General features: G+C 46.3%; 1 protein-coding gene across 4 annotated transcripts; it reads left to right on the plus strand.

The window, feature by feature from the left end:
* The first annotated feature begins 419 nt into the window (after window positions 1–419).
* Window positions 420–23654, plus strand: LOC147632640 (pentatricopeptide repeat-containing protein CRR2, chloroplastic-like). 4 transcript variants are annotated; one of them, XM_086807440.1, is made up of 4 exons: window positions 424–644; window positions 764–2689; window positions 22376–22604; window positions 22697–23654. In XM_086807440.1, exons 1-2 carry the CDS (start codon window positions 640–642, stop codon window positions 2376–2378), a joined length of 1620 nt encoding a protein of 539 aa, XP_086663566.1. In that variant the 5' UTR covers window positions 424–639; the 3' UTR covers window positions 2379–2689; window positions 22376–22604; window positions 22697–23654. The 4 variants fall into 4 exon arrangements, with proteins under 4 accessions (XP_086663565.1, XP_086663566.1, XP_086663567.1 ...); XM_086807441.1 differs by having other exon boundaries at window positions 22376–22529; XM_086807439.1 differs by having other exon boundaries at window positions 420–644; window positions 22379–23654.

Consider the following 23654-nt stretch of genomic DNA (forward strand, 5'->3'; position numbering starts at 1 on the left):
CCAGGTGCAAATCGAAAGCCAAGCAAACTCAATGCAGCAAACACAACAGTCAGATCTGATCCCAACCAAGACAACAGGAACAAGAAACGCAGCAAACGCAGTAGCAGCAGCAGCAGACTCGACCCCAACCAAGACAAGAATCAACAGAAGCATGAATCCAGGAGGCACGACATGCATGGAGGCCAAATACAAAAAGGTTTCAACATGATGATGTCGATAAGGGGTGGAACCCAACACCTCCACCCCTCTGGTTCACACTATCATGGCCAATCTCGAGGTGCCCACACAAAAATCATCACGCTTTTAAAGCCCACTCACACTTGGACAAACCGAAAAAAGGTAATTTAAAAAAAAAAAATAGAGGCACTAATCTCCTGAATGAAAAGCCTAAATGAACGTTTAGTCCTTTGTGTTTTGGTGCTAGCTATATATTAAATCGGAGGCTTAAAGAAGCCTTAAATTAACTAATGGCCCCGCATGCCTTGCAGCATGGACACAGCGACCTCGTAAGTGGAGGGCTCTTTGGCAATCTGTTTGCAATAGAAGAAGCCGTGGTTCCGCATCCATTGAAGATGTATTAGTGACACCCACGTCTGCTTCACAAGCTCACGGCACAATGCTTTCTCGACTCGCTTGCAGATGAGGTGAGTCTACTTTGCCTTTACTTTCTTCATTTTACTTTATGGTTCTTAATGGGCTGTTTCCGGCCCTCCACTTATCATGATGTGCATGTAACAAACACTTCCTCCTTTAATTGAGAAAGGGTGATACCTCATCATCAAAGCTCTGGTACAGTGCAAAATTTGAACAAGTCCCTGGATGAAGCTCGTGTGCTTGCGGACTGCTTGATCCAGCAAAGGACTCCAGCATCCAGGGATGCAATCTACCACCTTCTGCAGGAATGCATCAAGAGAAAGGACCTGGAAGCAGGCAGGCATGTGTATCGCTTCATGGTCAGTGTTGGGCTTGATGCTATCACTGTTTTAGTGGACCACCTTATACGCCTTTTTGCCATATGCGGCCGTCTGCATGAAGCGAGTGAGGTGTTTTCGAAGGTATCGAGGCCAAGTGTGTACACATGGAATGCTATCATTTCTGCACATGCCAATTCTGGAGAGTATGGCAAGGCCCTTGCATTATATCATCAAATGCAGCACAACGGGGTACAACCAGATAGGGTCACATTTCTGTCGGTTTTCAAAGCTTGTAGTAGTACTGGAGCACTTGAGCAGGTCAAAATTATACATAGTCATGTTGGTCAACATGATCTGGAATCAGATGTCATAATAGGAACTACTCTTATTGATGTTTATGCCAAATGTGGGGGTGTCGAGGAAGCTCGCAAGGTGTTTGACAGGTTGCTGAATCGGAATGTAGTGTCATGGGGTGCAATGATGGCCGGATATACCCAACACGGGCACTGTCATTCTGCTCTTCAACTTTTCAAGAAGATGCAACTAGAAGGTGTTGAACCAAACAGGGTTATCTTTTTATGCATATTGAAAGCTTGCAGTGGTATTACTGCCCTACAACAGGGTAGGGTGATACATGATCAGATAATCAGAAGGGTCTTTCTACCAGATATAGAAATTGGGAACACCCTTGTTGACATGTATGCCAAATGTGGGAGTGTAGATGAGGGCCACAAAGTTTTTGTTGGGCTTCCGGCTCGAAATGTGATTACATGGGGCGTGATGATTGCAGGGTACACTCAGCATGGCCACTGTAGTTTGGCTGTGCAATGTTTTGAGGCTATGCAACAACAAGGCTTGAAGCCAGATCGCGTCATATTCACCAGCGTTTTCACTGCATGCAGTCATGCTGGTTTATTGGACGAAGGCCACAAGTATTTCAAATCTATGACTGATGACCATGCTATTTCACCAGATATGGAACACTATAGCTGCATGATTGATCTTTTAGGCCGGGTTGGTCGCTTGAATGAAGCCGTGTCTTTTCTTCATAGCATACCGGTCCTATCAGACAGCATTTTGTTGACGTCTTTGCTCACTAGCTGCAGAACTTATCACAATGTGGAATTAGGGAGGCTTATCTTTGATCGACTTGTTGGTTTGGATCCTACCAATGCTTCCTTGTATGTGCTCATGTCAAACATTTATGCTGATGCTCAGATGTGGGAGGCAGTTTATCGTTTACAAGTTTTGATGAGATCGGCAGGCGCATTGAAGAAAGCTGGCATGGCATGGCTCGAAGTGGCCAATAAGGTGCACGAGTTCATGGTTGGAAGTAAAGGCCACACACATAATGAGACCCATGCAAAGTTACAAATCCTAAGTAGATCATTGATCAAGAAAGGACATGTGCCTCAACTGGACTTAGTTTGGGAGCCAATGGCAGACTCGGGTGCTTTGATGTAGTTGCTTATGGTGTTTTCCAGTCAGGAGAAATTTTTGATTGTGCATTTAAGGCTCTCTAGAGACTGATACGGAGACATGAAGACCATATTTGGGAAGCCAATGACAGACTCAGGTGCTTTGATGTAGTTGCAGGTGGTGTTTTCCAGTCACAAGGAATTTTCGGCTGTGCCTGTGAGGCTTTCTAGAGACTGATATGGAGACATGCAGATCACATTGGAGCACAAAACCTGGACCCTGTTTGAAGATCTTTGGAGGCCTCTTTTTCTTTTTCACCATGCCTTCTTCATTACGCTCGAATATGTGCCTTCTGGGTGAGTTCTCTAGAAAGAACTGCTTTCTTTGACTTTTCTACTTTTCAACAATTGTGAGGGGTGTAGGCTTTCTTGACCAGGGCTTTTTTGATGGTTCTTCCAAAATTCCATCAATTATTTGCATTAGTTTTCAACAAAATTATACAGCAGACACTTGGCTACCTGCCCTTTCTGGCCTTCCTTCTTGCAAAGGTAGACGTGGTAGGTAGTTTTCAGTCGGATTTTCCGTTAGCTGTTGTTGGTTGGCCTGTGATCAGCAGCCAAGGGCTCAAAAATTGGAGAAAACCCCCTTTTGCCAACCTAAGGGCCTTTTTACAGGCCAGCCCCTGGCTGGTTCATTGGGTGCCTGGCAGCGCTCTTTCTGGCCCTAAAAACCTTCAAATCTGGTCCATTTTCATTGTATGCTGATTTAGCCTTAATGATGCTGTCCAACTTCCATGATCTACTCCAAAGTTCCTAACCTTCATTCTCATAGGCTGTTGCCATTGGGCATTCACTATCCCATCACGGCATGCATCCTACTCTCCTCATCTGCAATTCCTAATCTCGTCGATACTCAGTGACCTTCTCCCTTTATCAAATAGGTCGCATGTATGTCTCCCTCTCACCTAACGTAGGGTTGTTTCAGCCCGTAGAGTGCCTTCCGTAACCTATAAACTTTGCTTTCAGAATCAGGAACCACGAACCCTAATGGCTGCCCCACATATACCTCCTCCTTGAGATTCTCATTGAGGAAAGCAGTTTTTTCATCCATTTGGAGAACACACCACCTCCCTGTGTTGCAAATGTAAGAATGGTGGGGATTGTGGTTAACCTGGCCGTAGGAACAAAAGTCTCGTGAAAGTCAAAACCTTCAACTTCTAAGAACCTTTAGCAACTAGTTGTGCCTTGTACTTTTCCAAAGTACCATTAGATCTATATTTTGCCTTGCCAATTACCTCATGTCTTGGAGGACGATCTACAAGGTCCCAAGTGTGGTTTTTCAAAATGGAGTCATTTTGTGCTTGCATGGTTGCCATCTACTTCAAATCCGCTTGTGCTTCAACAAATATGGTAGGCTCCTGGATCTTGAGAGAAAAATTCACAAGATTCTCCCGAGTCCTGTTTTGCTCCTCTAACCTTCTGGGTCTGGGAACATCTCGAGGCACATCCTTGATGGCCATAGATTTTACTCTCTATAAGAAATGTTACGGGTTGCCCTCCATCAGAATGTGAGGATGCCTGGTTCTTGATGGCAGAGACAAAAAGGAGGTTCTTCATTTTTGCAACCCAAAGAACATTTGAAAGACTTATTGCATAACCTTCTTTAGACATGAGTGAAATAGTACCTAAATCTTTGATTGGGCACTTTGCATCGTTGCTGCCCATTGTTACCATGATGCCATCTCTCATAGGCTTGAGGGAGGAATACCATATGATGAGAATGATGACTGTGGACCACCCAATTCAAGGATGAGGAAGATCAAATGCGGGCTGAATCATATGCTGAACCAATAGCAATGTAGAAGACTCTATGAAGCCACTTATGCAAATCCAGAATTGCGAGGATATGCACATATGCTGGCTGAAGATGAGAGAATCTTCTATGCTGCCTTGGGACTGAAGCATGAAGTGCTTGAGGTGTTGGGTTTTATGCTGTGTATGCACCCAGGGGAGTGCTAGTGATCATCAGCAGGTTACTGGGGCACTTTTTACTTCAGTTAGTGGAGGTTTTTTCCCCAGTTTAGTTTAGTTTCACTTATAATGGTTTATAAGTGATTTGGTCCACCTGGCACAGTTTATGGCCGGACCATGTGAACACACTTTAGGTCACATCTTATATGTGGCTATTGTACTTCATTTTATCATTATCAATATATGAGCAAACGTGTTCCTCTCTCTCACTCTCACGCCTCCTGTTGATGTGCCTTCCAAAACCCTAACCCTAACAACCATAGCCCACATTGGGGTATCAGAGCAAGTTTGCCTGCCCTGTCCGTACAGTCCCTCGCCATCAGGTCCTCGCCATCAGCTGCAGCCACTCCAGCGTAGACAGCCGTACAGTCGTGCGCAGCCAGCCGTCGTACACTGCTCCGTACACTGGTCGACCAGCCTACTCCGTACAGCAGACAGCAGGCGACCAGCACCTACTGCGTATACCCGCAGAGCAGACCAGCACCTGTCTGTCCATACAGGCGACAACTGTTCCATACAAGGAGGAAGTTGGATGATAAAGCCACAAAATGTATTTTTGTTGGGTATAGCCGTGAGAGCAAGGGCTACCTCTTATATGACCCACTGTCCAAGAAGATATTCACTAGTCGGGATGTGATTTTCGATGAAAAATCAGAATTATCCATGGCTAGTTATGATGCAAATCAGGCTGAAAATGATGTGTTTGAAGGCCTACTACCTATGGAGTTTCATTCCACAGTTGGTGATCCAACCCATGAGGGTGCAGGACAGCTAGCTAATCATGAAGGTGGTGCAGAAATTCAGTAGGAGATTGAGCCAGAAGTTGAGCCAAATATGGGGCAACAGGCTCCACAGGTCAGACATATACCTAGATGGTATTTGAGGACGTTACAGGACAGCCATCTAGATACTCCTCTTACTGGCCGTACTCGTAGGGAGACACGGACCAATGAGCATGCACACATCATGGATTTAAATATGGTTATGGCAGCTAGTTTACAGGATGATGATGAGTCTGATTCATTTGTGGATGCACGAGACAATGTGCATTGGAACAAAGCCATGCAGGATGAACTTGATTCTATTAAAAAGAATCAAACATGGGATTTGGTTGATCTGCCCAAAGGCAAGAAAGCCATTGGTACTAAGTGGGTCTATAAGTTGAAAAGACATGCAGATGGATCCATTGACAGGTACAAAGCCCATCTAGTTTCAAAGGGCTATGCACAGAAGAAGGGCATTGATTATGAGGAGACATTTGCTCCTACATCCCGTATGTCGACACTTAGGAGTGTCATTGCATTGGCTGCACATCGTGGTTGGGTTGTTCATCAGTTGGACATCAAGACTGCTTTCCTACATGGGGACCTCGAGGAGGAAGTTTATGTACATCAGCCCATAGGTTTTGCCGAACATGGTCATGAAGGGAAAGTATGCAGGCTAAAAAAGGCCTTGTATGTTTTGAAACAAGCTCCACGAGCTTGGTATGCAAAGATAGATGCTTTCCTGCTCACTCAAGGCTTTGTGAACAGTCCATCAGAAGCCACTTTGTATGTAAAGAAAGAAGAGAAAGATCTGTTAGTCATCAGTCTTTATGTAGATGATCTTTTGCTCATGGGATCAAATGATGACAAAATTGCAGCTTTTAAAGAGATACTGCAACAGACATTTGCCATGTCTGATTTGGGGCTCGTACACTACTATTTGGGCATACAGTTTGTGCATGATAACAGAGGCATTGGGTTGTTGCAATCTCGGTATGTTGCTAAACTTCTGGAGAAGTTCAAATTTCAGGATTGCAAGCCTATTAGTACTCCTATGGAGCCGGGGATGAAACTGTCACTACAAGATGACAGTACTTTATTTGATGCCACTATATATGCTCAGGCTGTTGGGTGCCTTATTTACTTGTGTACTACACGGCCAGATATTCAGTATGCCGTATCTCAGTTGAGCAGATTCATGCACAGCCCGCGATTGTCACATTGGCAAGCTGTGAAGCGTGTATTTCGGTATTTGCAGGGTACCTTGTCTCTTGGATTGCTTTATCCTGAGGGGGGTGACATGCAGCTATATGCTTACAGCGATTCAGATTGGGTTGGTGATTTTGATACCAGACATTCCACTAGTGGAAATTGTTTCTTTCTTGGCTCTTCATGTATTTCTTGGCTAAGCAAGAAACAGACCACAGTGGCCACTTTGTCTTGTGAGGCAGAGTACAGAGCAGCCTACACTACTACCATTGAGTGTGTATGGCTGCGTCGTCTTATGACTGATATGGATATTTCAGTGGAGGAGTCTACACCTATCTATACTGATAGTCAGAGTGCCATTGCCGTGGCCAGGAATCCTGTGTTTCATGCTCGCACGAAACACATTGAGATTCACTATCACTTTGTTCGGGAGAGACTCCAGGCAGGTGATATCAGTCTGATTTACTGCCCTACAGATTAGAATGTGGCAGACATCTTCACCAGGCACTACCACGTCCGAAATTCAAAGCATTCCGCACTGCTTTGAATTTGTTTCCTTTTGGTGGATGATGTACAGTGATCACATATCACTCCAGGGGGGTTTGTTGGGTTTTATGTTGTGTATGCACCTAGGGGAGTGCTAGTGATCATCAGTAGGTTACTGGGGCACTTTTTACTTCAGTTAGTGGAGGTTTTTTTCCCAGTTTAGCTTAGTTTCACTTATAATGGTTTATAAGTGATTTGGTCCACCTGGCACAGTTTATGGCCGGACCATGTGAACACACTTTAGGTCACATCTTATATGTGGCTATTGTACTTCATTTTATCATTATCAATATATTGAGCAAACGTGTTCCTCTCTCTCACTCTCACTCTCACGCCTCCTGTTGATGTGCCTTCCAAAACCCTAACCCTAACAACCATAGCCCACATGAGGTTGATTGTATGTTCCAAGAACCCCAGGGGTACTCTCTCACAGGTGGGCATGTGAATACAGAAAACCAGTGGCCCAAATCACAGCATACATTCAGCATCCATCACAACATGAGTATGAATCAATACATTTGTCAACACATACATCCTGAAACCACATAAGATAATCTTGCACATGACACAGCACTAGGGGCTGAAGTTGGGCCACCCCCCCCCCCCCCCCCCCGCCCCCCCCGAGGTGTCTTTATTACCAACAGAGTAATCTTTTGTACAAGATGCGGGTGCCCGGGAGTTCCACTCCTCTGCCAACATCACATTTAGATTTATCCAAATCTGTGGAAAACAAAGTAATACAAGCTCTCGGTCACCAACCAGAGCAAAACAGTCACCAACTGCTCAATAGAGAAAGCAAACCCTAGGTCACCAACCAAGGCCAAAGCAGTCACCAACTGCTCTTCCAGAAAAGCCAACCCTCGGTCACCAACTAAGGCCAAAGCAGTCACCAAGTGCCTTCCCGTGAAACCAAGCCCTTGGTCGCCAACCAAGGCTAAACAATCACCAACTGCTCCCTTGGTTTCATGGCTGTCCACACGATTGTGCAAGCAGCTCCAAACAGGCCCAAAACAGCACTTACACCAAATCGTTTTGCAACTAGTGAGTAGGGTTGAAGCCAGGCACAAACACAGCTGTCCACACGATTGTGCAAATCAGCAGCTCCAAACAGGCCCAAAACAGCAGTTACACCAAATCGTTTTGCAACCAGTGAGTAGGGTTGAAGCCAGACACAAAATGTATCGGTTCCATCCCAAGAAAACCCTTGGTATCTTGCTGAATTTTTCTGTAAATCAGCACAGCCAGCCTGTAGAGAAGCAGGAGAAGCTGTCGTCCAGCCTAGAGAGCCTGTATGCAACTTGACTGGCTCTCTATAGCAACTCGGCCAGCACTAGAGACGAGAGAAATCACTATCGCCAGCTCTGCAGCATGTGTTTTAGCAGTCGACCAGCCACTCAGCCCATGTTCCACGAGTCAACCAGCCACAAAGCACGTGTTTGCAATCGAGCCATCTGGCATCAACAGGAGCAGTCGGCCAGCCTCAAAACTCTCCTTCCTGCTGTCCAACAATGTCACGTGCATCCCGCACTTGGATGCCACGTAGACATTTCTGTACAGAAGGTGCAGGACCTGGGATGGTGAACTGGTCCCATGTGAGCCCAGTCCGGGACGAGTCAGCCAGGGATCCATCTCAGTCGTCCGAGGTCAGGTGTGCATTGTCCTGCACATGAGTCCGAGGTCAGGTGTGCATTGTCCTGCACATGAAGCAGTGCCAGTCCGCGCTGTGAGTCTCCCTCTGGAATGATGTCAGATGTGCTGAGTATCTGGTTTGCAACTGGATGCCAGGCCTCTGTAGGCATGTAGTTTGCATGTAGAGATGGGGCCAGCCCATAGGGCTACCCCAGGGCAAGGATTTGCATTTGCATACTTAGTCTGGGCATGGGGGAGGTGTAGAACCACCCCCAAGGGGCCAGGAGGGCCCACATTGTGCCCACCAGCCATGGCTTGGGCTGGAAGGGCAGTCGGCCAGCCCTAGGGCTGCTGGACAGGCAGCCGACAGGGTTAGAAACCCTGCCCAGCCAGTCGGCCAGGTGTAGGGGCAGTCCCCACACCTATGCGCAGCATGCCCAGCAGCCAGAAGCTGTCCCAGAATGCATGCGCAGGCTGGACAGTATTTAATAGAGTGTGAAAGCATTTTATTGCATGGAACCCAGTCGTGGAGCTTTTAAGAACTGGCCGACTAGATGCTTTGGAGGGTATAAATACCCCAGCCCATAATCCCATTATTCATCTCATAATTCACCAAGAGCATCAAGCATTCAAGGGCCAGGACAGCCAAGGGTTTGCTAAAGCTAAGGGGTGAAGGACTGAAGGTCAAGGGCAGGTTTTCCAGCCAAGAATAGGTCAAGTACTTTGTATTTGTTTCAGATTTACATCATTCTAATAAAGCAAATACACCATCCGTGGTGGGGGCCCTACAGAGGGTAATTGGGACCCAATACTGTGTCCTCTCCATCTCCCCCTTCTCTCTCTCTTTTCTGCACATCGTCTTTCAGTTTGTGCGTTAATTCCGTCGCGAAAAGAGTGCTGTTTTCTGAGTTTTGAAGTACCGATCCTTCTCCGAAGCTTCCGCATATTACAGTGGTATCAGAGCCTACTTCAAGGACAAAGATTCAGCAAAGACAACCAGAAAATTTTTCGCTCGTGTGGTTGGTTTTTAGACGCCGGTGGACTACCCCTTTCGGAGTGACTCCTGTCCCTCGAAGGACAGTTGGTTTTTAGCCTCCGGAAGCCTCCGGAAGTCTCCCACACAGATAGTGGATGGTCAGATTGCGTTCCGGAAAGGAACTGCATATTCCCGCTATGGCGAACTTCGGCGACGAGAGAGAACCAGAACCATGGGACCAGAGTGCACCAGGCAGCCCAGCGAGGGCACCCGGCTTGAGTGTACAAGATATGTTCCAGCAGATGATGCGAGCAATCGCAGACCAGACAACCAAGTTGGATGAGCAGAAGGCGCGGATTTTGGCTCTGGAGGAGCGTTCTCGCTCTCCAGCGTCGCGTTTTCCATCTCCTCCTCCCTCTCCTTCCGTACCCCAGATACCAGATCTTCGTCACAGGGACCCTCTCGAGGGGTCACAGCCGCAACCAAGCTCCTTGCTTGAGATGCAGATGCGTGCATTGGAGATTCGACAACGAGAAGACGAAGCCATGCGACGAGTGGAACACGAACGTTACCTCCGAGCTTTGGACGCCAGATTGACACCAGCGGCGCCCTCGAATCATTTTCCCGAGAAAATGAATTTCAGTAAGTATAATGGTAAACTCGATCCCACTACTCTGTATTCATGGTTACATCAATTTGAAGCTTACTTTGCCGCAGTTAGGAAATCAGATATTGACAAAGTGATCTTAGCCAGTTGGTATTTGGAAGGTGAGGCCATTCCTTGGTGGACTCAGTGGGCTCATGCCCACACCAGATCAGGTATGGCAGCTTATGGGTGGGACGAATTCGTCCGTGACCTTAAGCAGCGGTTTTTACCGCCCCACTACCTTGAGCGACTCGAAGACGAGTTCAGGGGTGCGCGTCAGAATGCGCAACCAGTCCTTCAGTTTGCCAATAGAATTTCGACCTTGTGTCTACAATTAGGCTTATCTGATGCGGACAAGAAAGGGCAGTTTCTGTATGGCCTGGACACGCAAATCCAAGGTGCGTATGTTTAGGCCAGCCACCTTTGAGGACGCACTCTCGCTTGCGCAGAGTGCAGAAATGAAACACAATGGTGGCAAGCCCAAGACTTCCCAGCCGGCTTCTCCCAAGGCTAACACCTCGGGAGGCAAAAGCCAGAACCAGACGGGGTCTTCCCCAGGACAGAGCCCGGGAGCCTCTGGCTCCAAGAACTCGAACAATGCGTCTAAGCTTACTCCAGACCAGAAAGCGGAGGCAGGCAAGACAGGTGGCAAGTTGGGTGCTGAGGAGCTTGCTCAGTACAGGAAGGAGGGTAGATGTTACTTTTGTCACACAAAAGGACATACTTCTCGGGATTGTCCGAAGAAGCCTCCAAAGGCCGCCGCCGCCTCCACAGCTTCCGTGGTGAGCACAGCTCCCACACAGACCCCAGTGGCTACCCCTAGTTCTTCAACCCCCGGTGCTTCAATTGGAGCAATTATTAGCCGGGAGCTCAAAGATAAGCAGAAGGGCGCCCATGACCAGGATTATGAGCGCAACGAATTGCTCAAGTCCTTTGGCTACATAGGTGGCCAGAGAGTCGTTGTCTTGTTTGACAGCGGCAGCACGGAGAATGTGATCACGGAAGAGGCCGCTAGGCGTGCCCGTTTCGAGCTAACTCCGGTGGACAAACAAGTTGAGGGTTTTAGCACAGGTATGACAACGAGCGTCAAGTATGAAGCTCTAGGTGCTAAATTAGTCATTCAGGGCATAGAGTTTGTGCGTGACTTTATGGTTGCTCCTCTTGTAGGAGCAGACATAATTTTGGGTATCCAGTGGTTTCACAAGTTTCTTCCTGATGTCAAGTGGGACAAGCACACGTTCCAGATTGATCGGAATGTGTCAAACACCCCTGTGACCATTAAGTGTGAGCCAGGTATTCCAAACTTTCCGCTCATAAGCCACTTGCAGGCTAAGCGAGTAGTCAGGAAAGGCGCACAGTGTGCGATGATTTACGTCCAGACAGCCCAGACGGTGGCCAGTGCTTCCGAGAAGTACTCGGTTCTCCATGAAAAGTTCCAGAAGATTTTTCTTCGGGACAGTCTCCCTCCCCAGCTTCCCCCGTCCAGACCGGAGGATCACAAGATTGACCTCCTCCCAGGCTCGGAACCCCCGAGCAAGTTTCCGTATCGCCTTTCTAAGGCCATGGAATCGGAGTTGGACCGCCAACTCCAAGAATTGTTGCAAGCTGGCTTCATCCGCCCCAGCGTGTCGCCGTTTGCAGCACCGATCTTATTTGTCAAGAAGAAAGATGGGTCTTCTCGGTTGTGTGTCGATTATCGTGCACTCAACAAGCTGACTATCAAGAGCAGATTCCCGATGCCTCGAATTGACTATATTCTCGAGAGGCTGAATGGAGCTAAGGTGTTCTCTAAATTGGATTTAAAGAGTGGGTACCACCAGGTTCGGATTGTTGAGGGGGACATCCCCAAGACAGCTTTCCGTACAGAACGGGCCCACTATGAATTTGTGGTCATGCCATTTGGTTTGACGAACGCCCCAGCTACATTTAACCACATGATGATGCGTATTTTCCGGGAGTTGATTGGAGTGTGTGTGTTCATATTTTTGGACGACATACTCATATTTTCAGCTACAGTTGAGCAGCATGACATTGATGTGGAGAAAGTCCTTAGGTTGCTGGAAAGCAACGAGCTCTATGTCAATGAAAAGAAGTCAGACTTTTATCTGTTCCAGGTACATTACTTGGGATATATAATCAGTGCCGAAGGCATTCGACTTGATCCGGCTAAAGTGGCCGAGATTGTTAACTGGGAAGTACCTCAGACTGCTTATGACATTAGATCATTTGTGGGTATATGCCAGGCATATTCCACCCACATTGACAAGTTTTCTGATCTCTCGGCAGACCTCACCGATCTGCTAAAGGGAGTGAAAACAAGGAGGCAAAAGATTCGAATGACTCCACGAGCGTTGGAGGCATTCCAGAACCTCAAGGTGGCTTTGTCAGAAGCGCCTTGTCTAGCCCTTGCCTCGTGGGACGAACCATTTCAAGTGATCACCGATGCGAGTAACATCGCAATTGGAGGTGTGTTGCAACAGAATGGTCATCCAGTAGCTTACATGTCTCGTAAGTTACTGCCCGCCGAAAAGAATTACTCAGTCTACGATCGTGAACTCCTAGCAGTCATTCAGGCCTTGAAACATTGGAAACATTTTCTGTATGGCCGTGACTTCGAGGTTCGCACTGACCATCAGGCATTGCGCTGGATTCAGACGATGCCCAGTGCACAGTGGAGTGATCGACAGCACCGCTGGAGTCGGATATTCCAGCAGTTCGGTGGTATGATTGAGTACCTTCCAGGAAAGGCCAATCCAGTGGTCGATGCTTTGAGCAGGAAGGGACAAGTAGCTGCGATTCAGACCACTAGACTAGACCTTGTTGGTACAGGACTAGAAGACATGAAGCACACGTACGCGGATTCCGAGGAATTCGGTACACAGTGGGAACAGGCATTGGATGCCACAGGACCATGCCATTTTCTGATACGCGATGGTTGGCTTTACTACAAAGGCCGACTGTGTGTCATGAAATCATTCCGGGCAGCTCTTCTCCATGATGCCCATGACGCCATTACAGGTGGTCATAGGGGCATGAATTCGACTATGGAGAAATTAGAACGGCAATACTATTGGCCAAAGATGAGGCGTGATGTGTTTACATATGTACAACGCTGTGACATTTGTCAAAAGGTGAAAGCTCCTCGTGGAAAGAAGATAGGGTTGTTACAGCCTTTGCCAATTCCTGAGGGTCCTTTCCAAGACATTTCAATGGACTTTGTCACAAATCTGCCTCCCAGTCCGAGTAAGCGTAATACACAGTGTTTGACTATTGTTGACAGGTTCAGCAAATTTGTGATGCTTATTCCTTGCAGGGCCAATGTGACCGCCGAGGATGTTGCCCAGCTGTTCATTCGGCATTGGTACCCAATTGGTGGGATTCCTAGGACCATAGTGTCAGACCGAGATGCCAAGTTTACCAGTCATTTTTGGAGGGCATTGTTTGATAATTTTGGTACTAAGTTGAATTTTTCCAGTGCATTCCACCCACAGACAGATGGCCAGACAGAGATATACAACCAGTTGGCCTTTGATGTGCTGAAGTGTTATGTCCACGATCAGCAAGGTAAGTGGGAATCGTTTTTGCCTTTAGTTCAAGCTGTGTTGAATGACTCTTTTTCTTCAGCTATTGGCAGGACTCCATATGAGGCAGCGTTTGGAAGGCCTTTCCAGTCGTTGTTAACCAGGACGTCGTCTTCAGTACCGGAGGCGAACAGAGTGACGGAGTCTTACCAGGAGATCCTAGAGTCCGTCAAAGACAGATTGGCTAAAGCGCAAGAGGCCTACACTCGACAGGCCAATAAAGACCGAAGGGACATGAAGTTTTCGGAAGGAGATTGGGTATATCTTCGGATTATGAAGCAAAGATTAAAGCAAGTGGGCAAGCGATGCCCAAAGTTGTCTTTCAGGAGCTTCGGACCATTCCCCATCCGGAAAAAGATTAATGAGGTGTCTATGCAGTTAAAGCTACCTCCGAGTTGGACTATGCACGATGTATTTCATGTCAGTTGGTTAAAACCATATGCAGGTCCAACCCCTTCAGAGGTCAAAGACGAAGCGGAACCAGACATCATTGATGAAGCAGAAGTAATGGTTCCAGAACAGGTCCTTCTGCACCGTTTCAAGCATGGCTCAGGCCGAAGACTACGATAGTTCCTCACGAAGTTTCAGGACCGAGGAACTCATGAAGCGGTATGGCTCGACAAAGAATTTTTCGACGACTATCCGGCATTATTGACGGATTATTTGGAGGCTATGCAGCTTCCGTCAAGTTAAGCAGAAGGGGATGTCACGTGCATCCCGCACTTGGATGCCACGTAGACATTTCTGTACAGAAGGTGCAGGACCTGGGATGGTGAACTGGTCCCATGTGAGCCCAGTCCGGGACGAGTCAGCTAGGGATCCATCTCAGTCGTCCGAGGTCAAGTGTGCATTGTCCTGCACATGAGTCCAAGGTCAGGTGTGCATTGTCCTGCACATGAAGCAGTGCCAGTCCGCGCTGTGAGTCTCCCTCTGGAATGATGTCAGATGTGCTGAGTATCTGGTTTGCAACTGGATGCCAGGCCTCTGTAGGCATGTAGTTTGCATGTAGAGATGGGGCCAGCCCATAGGGCTACCCCAGGGCAAGGATTTGCATTTGCATACTTAGTCTGGGCATGGGGGAGGTGTAGAACCACCCCCAAGGGGCCAGGAGGGCCCACATTGTGCCCACCAGCCATGGCTTGGGCTGGAAGGGCAGTCGGCCAGCCCTAGGGCTGCTGGACAGGCAGCCGACAGGGTTAGAAACCCTGCCCAGCCAGTCGGCCAGGTGTAGGGGCAGTCCCCACACCTATGCGCAGCATGCCCAGCAGCCAAAAGCTGTCCCAGAATGCATGCGCAGGCTGGACAGTATTTAATAGAGTGTGAAAGCATTTTATTGCATGGAACCCAGTCGTGGAGCTTTTAAGAACTGGCCGACTAGATGCTTTGGAGGGTATAAATACCCCAGCCCATAATCCCATTATTCATCTCATAATTCACCAAGAGCATCAAGCATTCAAGGGCCAGGACAGCCAAGGGTTTGCTAAAGCTAAGGGGTGAAGGACTGAAGGTCAAGGGCAGGTTTTCTAGCCAAGAATAGGTCAAGTACTTTGTATTTGTTTCAGATTTACATCATTCTAATAAAGCAAATACACCATCCGTGGTGGGGGCCCTACAGAGGGTAATTGGGACCCAATACTGTGTCCTCTCCATCTCCCCCTTCTCTCTCTCTTTTCTGCACATCGTCTTTCAGTTTGTGCGTTAATTCCGTCGCGAAAAGAGTGCTGTTTTCTGAGTTTTGAAGTACCGATCCTTCTCCGAAGCTTCCGCATATTACAAACAACCTTCAGCTCTCATAAAAAGCAGTCGACCAGCTCCTTTTGGCTGCCTTGACTAATGACTTGTTCAACACACCAAGCTTCCAAAAAAGCAACTCGTGGGTTATAAAAATAACACCTCAGCCTTTTTTAGCAACTTGTGGGCTTTTGGTCGAGTGCCCGGGCGCCCAGCACTCATAATTGGTCCCGGTTCGTTAATAAAGTACAGCCCGATGTGAACTCTCTTATAAATTCTAAGTTTGTCCGCCCAAACTTTAATGAATATGAACCTGCAACCATAAACTTTAGTAGACAAAGGAAATAATAATTAAATAAGGTGAGTGTGCACACTTACCACTTGCAAAACACATAAAAACCATTGTCTTAGTCCCAAACAGGTGTGCACACACGCATCCACGGGGTGTCCAGGCGTTCCCGATGCCCGTTGACATTCATAGGCAAAATACCATGCAATGTTAAGGCAAACAAAACAAGTCAACACATGCAAGTGCATTCCACAAGCAAATGCTTGTGCGCGATGATTTGGATTAAATCTCCCAACTTGCCATCTTGTACACCAAAACATCGCAACCATGGGCACCACCCATGCTGGATCCAAATATTGTACTCACTAGAGCAATTTCCCTTGCATGAGTCCAGTTAACTCACTAGGGTCACCAACCCTTCCATTAGTTCACATACTCACTAAATAGAGTCACCAAGTCTTTCATGAGTTTACACACTCACTAGGGTCACCAACCCTTGCATGAATGCATAAATTCAGTAGTCAGAGTCACCAACTCTTCTTACTGACTTAGAGTCACCAACTCTAATCACTCATTAAAGTCACCAACTCTTATATGAGTGAAACCATCATGCTCGAGGAAATCCTTCCGCATGGCACAGATCTCTGGAGGATTGTGACATCCCTTTCGGCTTCTAATGAGTTGTCCGCAACTGAAAAGCGTCCATATATGCAGTAAGGAGATCCGGGTACTCCTTAAAATATTCTTCATCAACCCACTTCACATCAAGTGGGTAGTTTTTGAATTTAACCAGATATCTACGAACAAGCTTGCCATGAGGCGCTTTTCGTTCTTTGTGAAAGACAACCTGCTGGACTACAGGATTTCTTTCAATTCATCAATCTCCGGTTGGTCCTCCACTACCGGTTCCAAAGGATTTGGACCAACATATGGTTTCAAGAGAGTGACATAAAAGACTGTGTATTCGCCAATAATCTGGTAACACCAGTCAAAAAGCTATCTCATTGATCTTCTCCAAGATTTGAAATGGTCCGTAATACTTGCAAGATAGCTTGGGATACATTTTCTCTTTGTCTATCTTCTTACGGAGACAAGCTTTTTGGAATTTCAATAAAACCCAATCACCCTCCTTAAATTGTAACTATTTTCAATGTTTATATGCAGCTTTCTTATGCTTTTCCTGGGATCTCCGTATGGCTGTCTTGACCTGTGAGAAGGCAATATCCAGATCCCTAACATACTCATTTGTTGCAAATAGAAGGCCAAACAACTTTGCCATAAACAATCTCAAAGGGTGCCTTACCCGTAGAAGTATGCGCTGTGTTGTTGTAGGCAAACTCAATAAGTGGTAGATACTTCTCCCAGTCTGACTTGCAGTCAGAGACATAAGATTTCAGCAAATCAAGCACTGCTGAATTTGCAATTTCACTCTACCCATCCGTCTGTGGATGATATGTTGAAGAGAAATTTAGCTTGGTTCCCATATTATCAAATAGTGTGCGCCAAAAGAGAGTAGTGGTGCGAGGATCACGGTCCCCCACAATTGTCTTTGGAGCTTGAAGATTTGGGCGAAAAATATCTTCGCCATATGCTCTGGCTTTATGGTCTTCCGCACTGGAATGAAATGTGCTTGCTTACTGAACCTGTCCACAATAGTCCAAATAGCATCATTCCCTTGCTGCTTTTTTGGAAGATCCGTGATAAAATCCATTGCAATACTTTCCCAAGGTTGATTCAGAATCGGCAACAATTGAAGCAACCCTGGAGTCTTATGCCTATCAAATTTGACCTTCTAGCAAACCAAACATTGGCGGACATAATTATCAATGTCTTTACGCATCTGAGGCCAAAAGAAATACTTCACCAAAGCGTGCGTAGTGGCAAGAATGCCTCTATGTCTTGCATAAGGCGGTCTATGGCATTCCTCCAATACTTCTTGCCTTGAGTTTTTATGCACACAAAGGCAGTTGTGCATCATCAAATACCCATCACGTATAGAATAATTCAGGGCTGAATTACCCTGCTGCTATAAATCAGCCCATATATGCTGAAAATCAGTATCTGTGTGATAGGTATCATGCATATCTAAGGTTGTCAGACTACATGGAAGCCATGAACCTACCTCCAAGCTAAGTAGGAGGGAATGTCACACACACCCTGCATGGTGGTGCTATGTGACACATTGGCTCAACGTTCAATGTAATATTATACATCATTAATACCCTTTTTAGAAACATGTCGTATGCCGTGACCCCATTGTAAGCCCTAATCCGGGACATGTCAAGCGTTAGCTACCAGGTCAATCTCCTAGCCTTAAGTGTTAGGGCCAGTCGCTTAACCCACTTGGAGAACAAGCATGAAGAGTCATGTGAGGGTAGGGCATGTCAAAGTGAGTCCATTAGTTGCATAGCACAAGCATATAGAAGCATGTAGGAGTTGCATGTGCATGGTCCAGCCATGGGGCAGCCACAAGGCATGCTATACTCCTAACTTTTGATGCGAAGCATAATGGACACCTCATAATCCCAGTCAGCAGTAAAATTCCAGCACATATAACAGTCGGCCAGCATTTAATGCTAGTTCGTGACATCCAACAGCAGCATTCTAGCACCAACCAGCAGCAAAATCACCTATGTAAGCAGCCCCTAGTCCCTTGCATAAATCACATCATTCGTCAAAGTATTCAGCCAAGCAGTTAGAGAACATGTGTGCTTAAGTTCCCTCAGGGTTCTTGAAGCATACAAAAAGCCTCAAGCACTCAGTGCTTCAGTCTAAGGCAGCATAGAAGATCCTCTCATCTTTAGCCAGCATATGTGCATATCCTCAACAATTTTGGATTTGCATAAGTGGCTTCATAGAGTCTTCTATGGTGCGATTAGTTCAGCATACGGTTCAGCGAGCGTTCGGTCTTCCTGGTCCTTGCGTTTGGCAGTCCACAGTCATCATTCACATATGGTTCAGCGAGCGTTCGGTCTTCCTGGTCCTTGCGTTTGGCAGTTAGAGAACATGTGTGCTTAAGTTCCCTCAGGGTTCTTGAAGCATACAAAAAGCCTCAAGCACTCAGTGCTTCAGTCTAAGGCAGCATAGAAGATCCTCTCATCTTTAGCCAGCATATGTGCATATCCTCAACAATTTTGGATTTGCATAAGTGGCTTCATAGAGTCTTCTATGGTGCTATTAGTTCAGCATACGGTTCAGCGAGCGTTCGGTCTTCCTGGTCCTTGCGTTTGGCAGTCCACAGTCATCATTCACATCATCGTACAAAGTTCTCCAAAGTAGCACAAGCAAATACTCCTCCTTGCCGCGCGGGGGGGGGGGGGGGGGGGGGGGTGCTTTCGGTGGTTAATTGGGACCCAATCTGGTGTTGACTCTCATCTTCTCTCTTAAAGTAAAGTGGATTGCGTAACTCACAGGCTTAAAGAAGGCTTTGTTGCATGTTACGACGGTCAACCTATTGCATGGCTTTTGAAGCCCATCCATCCCTATGTTTGCCCTCTTTATAGTGTGGCCAATGCCAAGGGCAACTAGCAAAAGATGCCCTTTGAACTCGAGGAGCGGAACTAGACTTCGGTGGTTAATTGGGACCCAATCTGGTGTGGCCTCTCATCTTCTTTCTTAAAGTAAAGTGGATTGCGTAACTCACAGGCTTAAAGAAGGCTTTGTTGCGTGTTACAACGGTCAACCTATTGCATGGCTTTTGAAGCCCATCCATCCCTATGTTTGCCCTCTTTATAGTGTGGCCAATGCCAAGGGCAACTAGCAAAAGATGCCCTTTGAATGAGGAGCAGAGCTAGACTTCGGTGGTTAATTGGGACTCAATCTGGTGTGGCCTCTCATCTTCTTTCTTAAAGTAAAGTGGATTGCGTAACTCACAGGCTGAAAGAAGGCTTTGTTGCGTGTTACGACGGTCAACCTATTGCATGGATTTTGAAGCCCATCCATCCCTATGTTTACCCTCTTTATAGTGTGGCCAATGCCAAGGGCAACTAGCAAAAGATGCCCTTTGAACTCGAGGAGCGGAGCTAGACTTCGGTGGTTAATTGGGACCCAATCTGGTGTTGGCTCTCATCTTCTCTCTTAAAGTAAAGTGGATTGCGTAACTCACAGGTTTAAAGAAGGCTTTGTTGTGTGTTACGACGTCAACCTATTGCATGGCTTTTGAAGCCCATCCATCCCTATGTTTGCCCTCTTTATAGTGTAGCCAATGCTAGGGGCAACTAGCAAAAGATGCCCTTTGAACTCGAGGAGTGGAGCTAGACCCAATTCCAATGTCCATACCACTAGGCATATCTGCTTGGCTCTGCATAGTATCCTGTGTGGCATTTGCATCATTTGTATCATGCGTGTATTTGTTGCATTTGCATTAGGCTGAATCTCAAGCTTCAATGGAATTAGTGTTAGGAACAATAAGCTAAAGACTTTCTTGAGGATAAGAACCAAATGGTTAAGTTTGCTCGAGACAGCATTAAGAAGACTTACGAATGGCAAGAAGTATGTTTGCATATCGAGGATATGTAGAGTTTACAAAGAATGAGAAAAGGTACCTGATTCTTCATAAACCTTGAGGATAGACGAGTGCCCTGATCTCTCTTATATTTTGTATGTTCACACATAGATGAGATTGCTTACGAATTACAGCTATTAGCGCAAAATGCATCCCGTGTTTATGTGAGTCACTTAAGAAGAGAACAGGATGACAAGGATAATCTGGTAAATGGTAAAGCCTTTGTTTAGTTTATAGAGCTACCTAATCTTCCACATGAGCCTTTAAAAAATGTGAGAATTAGACATACTATTGAGTGTTGGATATCAATGCTCCACCCTCATATTGTATTGTCTAGGCACCGGCTAGCTCATGTTTGTATGGCCCCCATTATGAGGAGTAGCCATGGTTGAGTAGCCTGGGCGGCCGGCATCCCCATGTTCACACAGGACGGTGGTCTATGAGGCAAGATGGTCTAGAGATGGCTTGGATTAGATTTGGCACACTGCCAAATAGATTACATGCTACACTAGACCGTTATCTCATAATGGTGCACACATGGAGTAGGTAGACTTTACTCTTGGACACCCTGTCCTAACATTGCGAGGCCTGAACGGGGCCCAAGATGAGCCCGGATGGCTGTGGGAGGTGGGGAAACTACCATGAGTTTCTAGTGACGGTGGCACCAACTATGATTGCGGTCGCACCTACGCGGTCATGTCAGGGCGGGCACACACATATAGGCCTGTATAGATACATGGCCAGCCCCTTCTCCACACAGTTCATAGTCATCACTGTGAGTTTACTCCCTGGTAGCATATAGTCTCCGTCTTAGTAGTTCTAGATCAGCCATCGAAGCTCCTTCACAGGAGCACACTAGTGTGGGGATTTCCCATCAATTGTATCACTTTAGTAATACAATTTCTTCTCTATCTCTATTATTTGTGCAATTTGAGTTTTAAAGTTTTGTGTTGTGAAAGATCCTACTTCTTGTGAGCGTTCTCTCGTATACACCGCACGTTGTATTCTCTTACATTGAGTACTTAGAATATGTAGTAAATGGGAGAATGGAGTTAGACTTGCCTCACATCCACGCCCTTGCAGCTTGAGTTGTATGTGATAACTCGTGCACTCAAGGTTTGGAGGCATTACTTGTGTATGAAGCTGAGTTTTAGGTGTACATGATTGTGATACTTCTAAGTATTTTTGCTACCAACCAGATTTGAGATGTTGACAAGCACGGTGGGATGAATTAATGCAAGTTTCACATGGAAATCTTGTATCTCGAAATCTTGTAAGTATGTGGCAAAGAGAATGTTGTCGCAGATAATGTATCAAACGAGCTTTAGCAAAATCAAGAATGACATGTTTTAAGGCTCAGAAGACGGATGCGTACGTCCAGTTTTTGTGGAGTGAGGCTAGCCAAGAAGATGATCCTCACTTGGTTCAATTATTGTAGTAAAGTTGAGTGTGTATTTTCGAGAATACTAGTTAGTTTTTTGGTTAGTCTCACTAAGTTCCTAAGATGATGATTCCCTTGGCTCTTTGAGATTTTGATTTAGGGATACCTTGCATCAAAACTAGGCTTGTTTGGTCAAGCCTACATATGCTTTAACGCAGGTTCTTTTGTATTTGAAATGTATAAAATGAAGCAAGCATGATGTGAAAGATTGGAGGTTTTCATAATTGGTTAGATTAGAGGGGACACCTTAAGGTTTTGGGGTCTAGATGGATAGGCCAAGTTATTTGGTTAGGTGACCTCTTAGGAAGGAGGACTTGACCAAGTTCTCTAACATGGAAGAACACACATGGTAACACAAGCATGCTGCAGCTGGGCAGAGTGTTTCTGTTTCGAAATGTGGGCTTAACCTCACAGCAAAAGTAGTTCCAGCCTAAAGTGAGTCATTGAACATCTAAAAGAAAAATTACGAGAGCTTCATTGGTATTCTCTTAGGGATTAGTGCCTTTGCCAATTGGCGGAAAGCATTGCATGCTTGTTTTTTCTGGTTGAAATAGCAGTAAACTGCAGGAGAGGTCTGCTTTTGGTGGGTTTTTTCTCTCGAGCATTTGGTTGAATGAATAGCAGTATACTGCCGGAAAGGTCTGCTTTTGGTGGGCTTTTTTTTTCTCATGCATTATCCATCTTTCCTTGCTGCAGCAGCTCTGTGGAAAGAAGCTCTTGAGGTTTTGCCATCAGCAGAATACCAGGAAGGCAAGGGTGCCAGGAGGCCTCTGTCTCAGATAGGCTGCTCATTTTCAGCCATGCAGAGGGAAGTTCTGGGTGGATGGAGAGCCCAGACAAGTGCCCACAGGTGGACTTATGCTGTCCACTCAGCTGCCTTTTGTGAATACACATTCAAAAAGAGGAAGAGAAAACCCTTTTCTATGTGAGGTTTTCTGTAATGCCAGTATTTAGCCTGCACAGTAGTTGCAGCAAGTTGTATGTTTGTCTGTAAAACATTCTGTTCGTGTCTTTCAGGAGGGTGGGCTAGGATTGCAAAATCTCCAGCTGCAGTGTGCTGACCAGGCAATGCCAGAGCAGGGGGCTCCAGTAAGCAAGAAGCATTTGAGAAAGCGGGCTCATATGTTAAAGATGTTGAATCCCCTGAAGTTTGACAAGAAGATGGATGTCGAGAAGGCACTGATTGGGCCTGGGAGATGAGTTCGACATTTGCAACCTTAGGAGTATTTGACGAGTTTCAATTGCAACTGCTGTTAACAACCTTGACCTGTGGAGAACTCCCTTGTTATGAAGATTATCATAAGAAGCAACAAGTATGGTGAATGTGGTTCATTTGGCAACAATTTTTAAAAGACAGGAGGCTTTCAAGTGGTACGGTAACAAGCAAAATGCGAAGGGCAAAGAGAGCTACAAAGATGGGGCATCTATGGCTAAAGAGTGTAAAGGCAGGTCTGGTGGGATTGTTTTAGTAGGGGAGCTTTGCTTCCTCTTCTCCCCAAGGAGCAGGACAGTTAAAGAAGGAAATGTTACTCTTGTGACTCTACTGAGCAAAGAACAGCAGCATCGAAGAAGGGCAAAGAGAAAGTCACCATCAGCAGCACCACCATAGTGTCCCCGGTTATCCCAATCCCCATAGCTTCCATCCAATATTCTTTGGATTACCAGGTTTAGCAGTGGCTTTGGGCAGGCAAGATACAATGATTGGTGCAATGGTTGAAGCTATACATAATTGGGCCTGTTCTCCTGGGGCACTGGATTGCGATGGCAGAGAGTCACTGGTCTCAATGCCTGTTGTCGGACTGCTTCCAGATGCCACAAACACCCCCCTTTTTTTTTCCAGAAAAGAGGCTTCTGTTAAGTAATATAAAATCATATGACCAAACCAAAAGGTAGCGACGCATGTCATAAAAAAACCGTCCTTTAGTGTAATTTTCACGGCTCAAATTAATACAACCGTAGAAGATGAGTTTCCCCA

The sequence above is a fragment of the Cibotium barometz genome, chromosome 13 (genome assembly GCF_041138505.1).
Source record: "Cibotium barometz isolate CiBa-2024 chromosome 13, ASM4113850v1, whole genome shotgun sequence".
Lineage (NCBI taxonomy): Eukaryota > Viridiplantae > Streptophyta > Polypodiopsida > Cyatheales > Cibotiaceae > Cibotium > Cibotium barometz.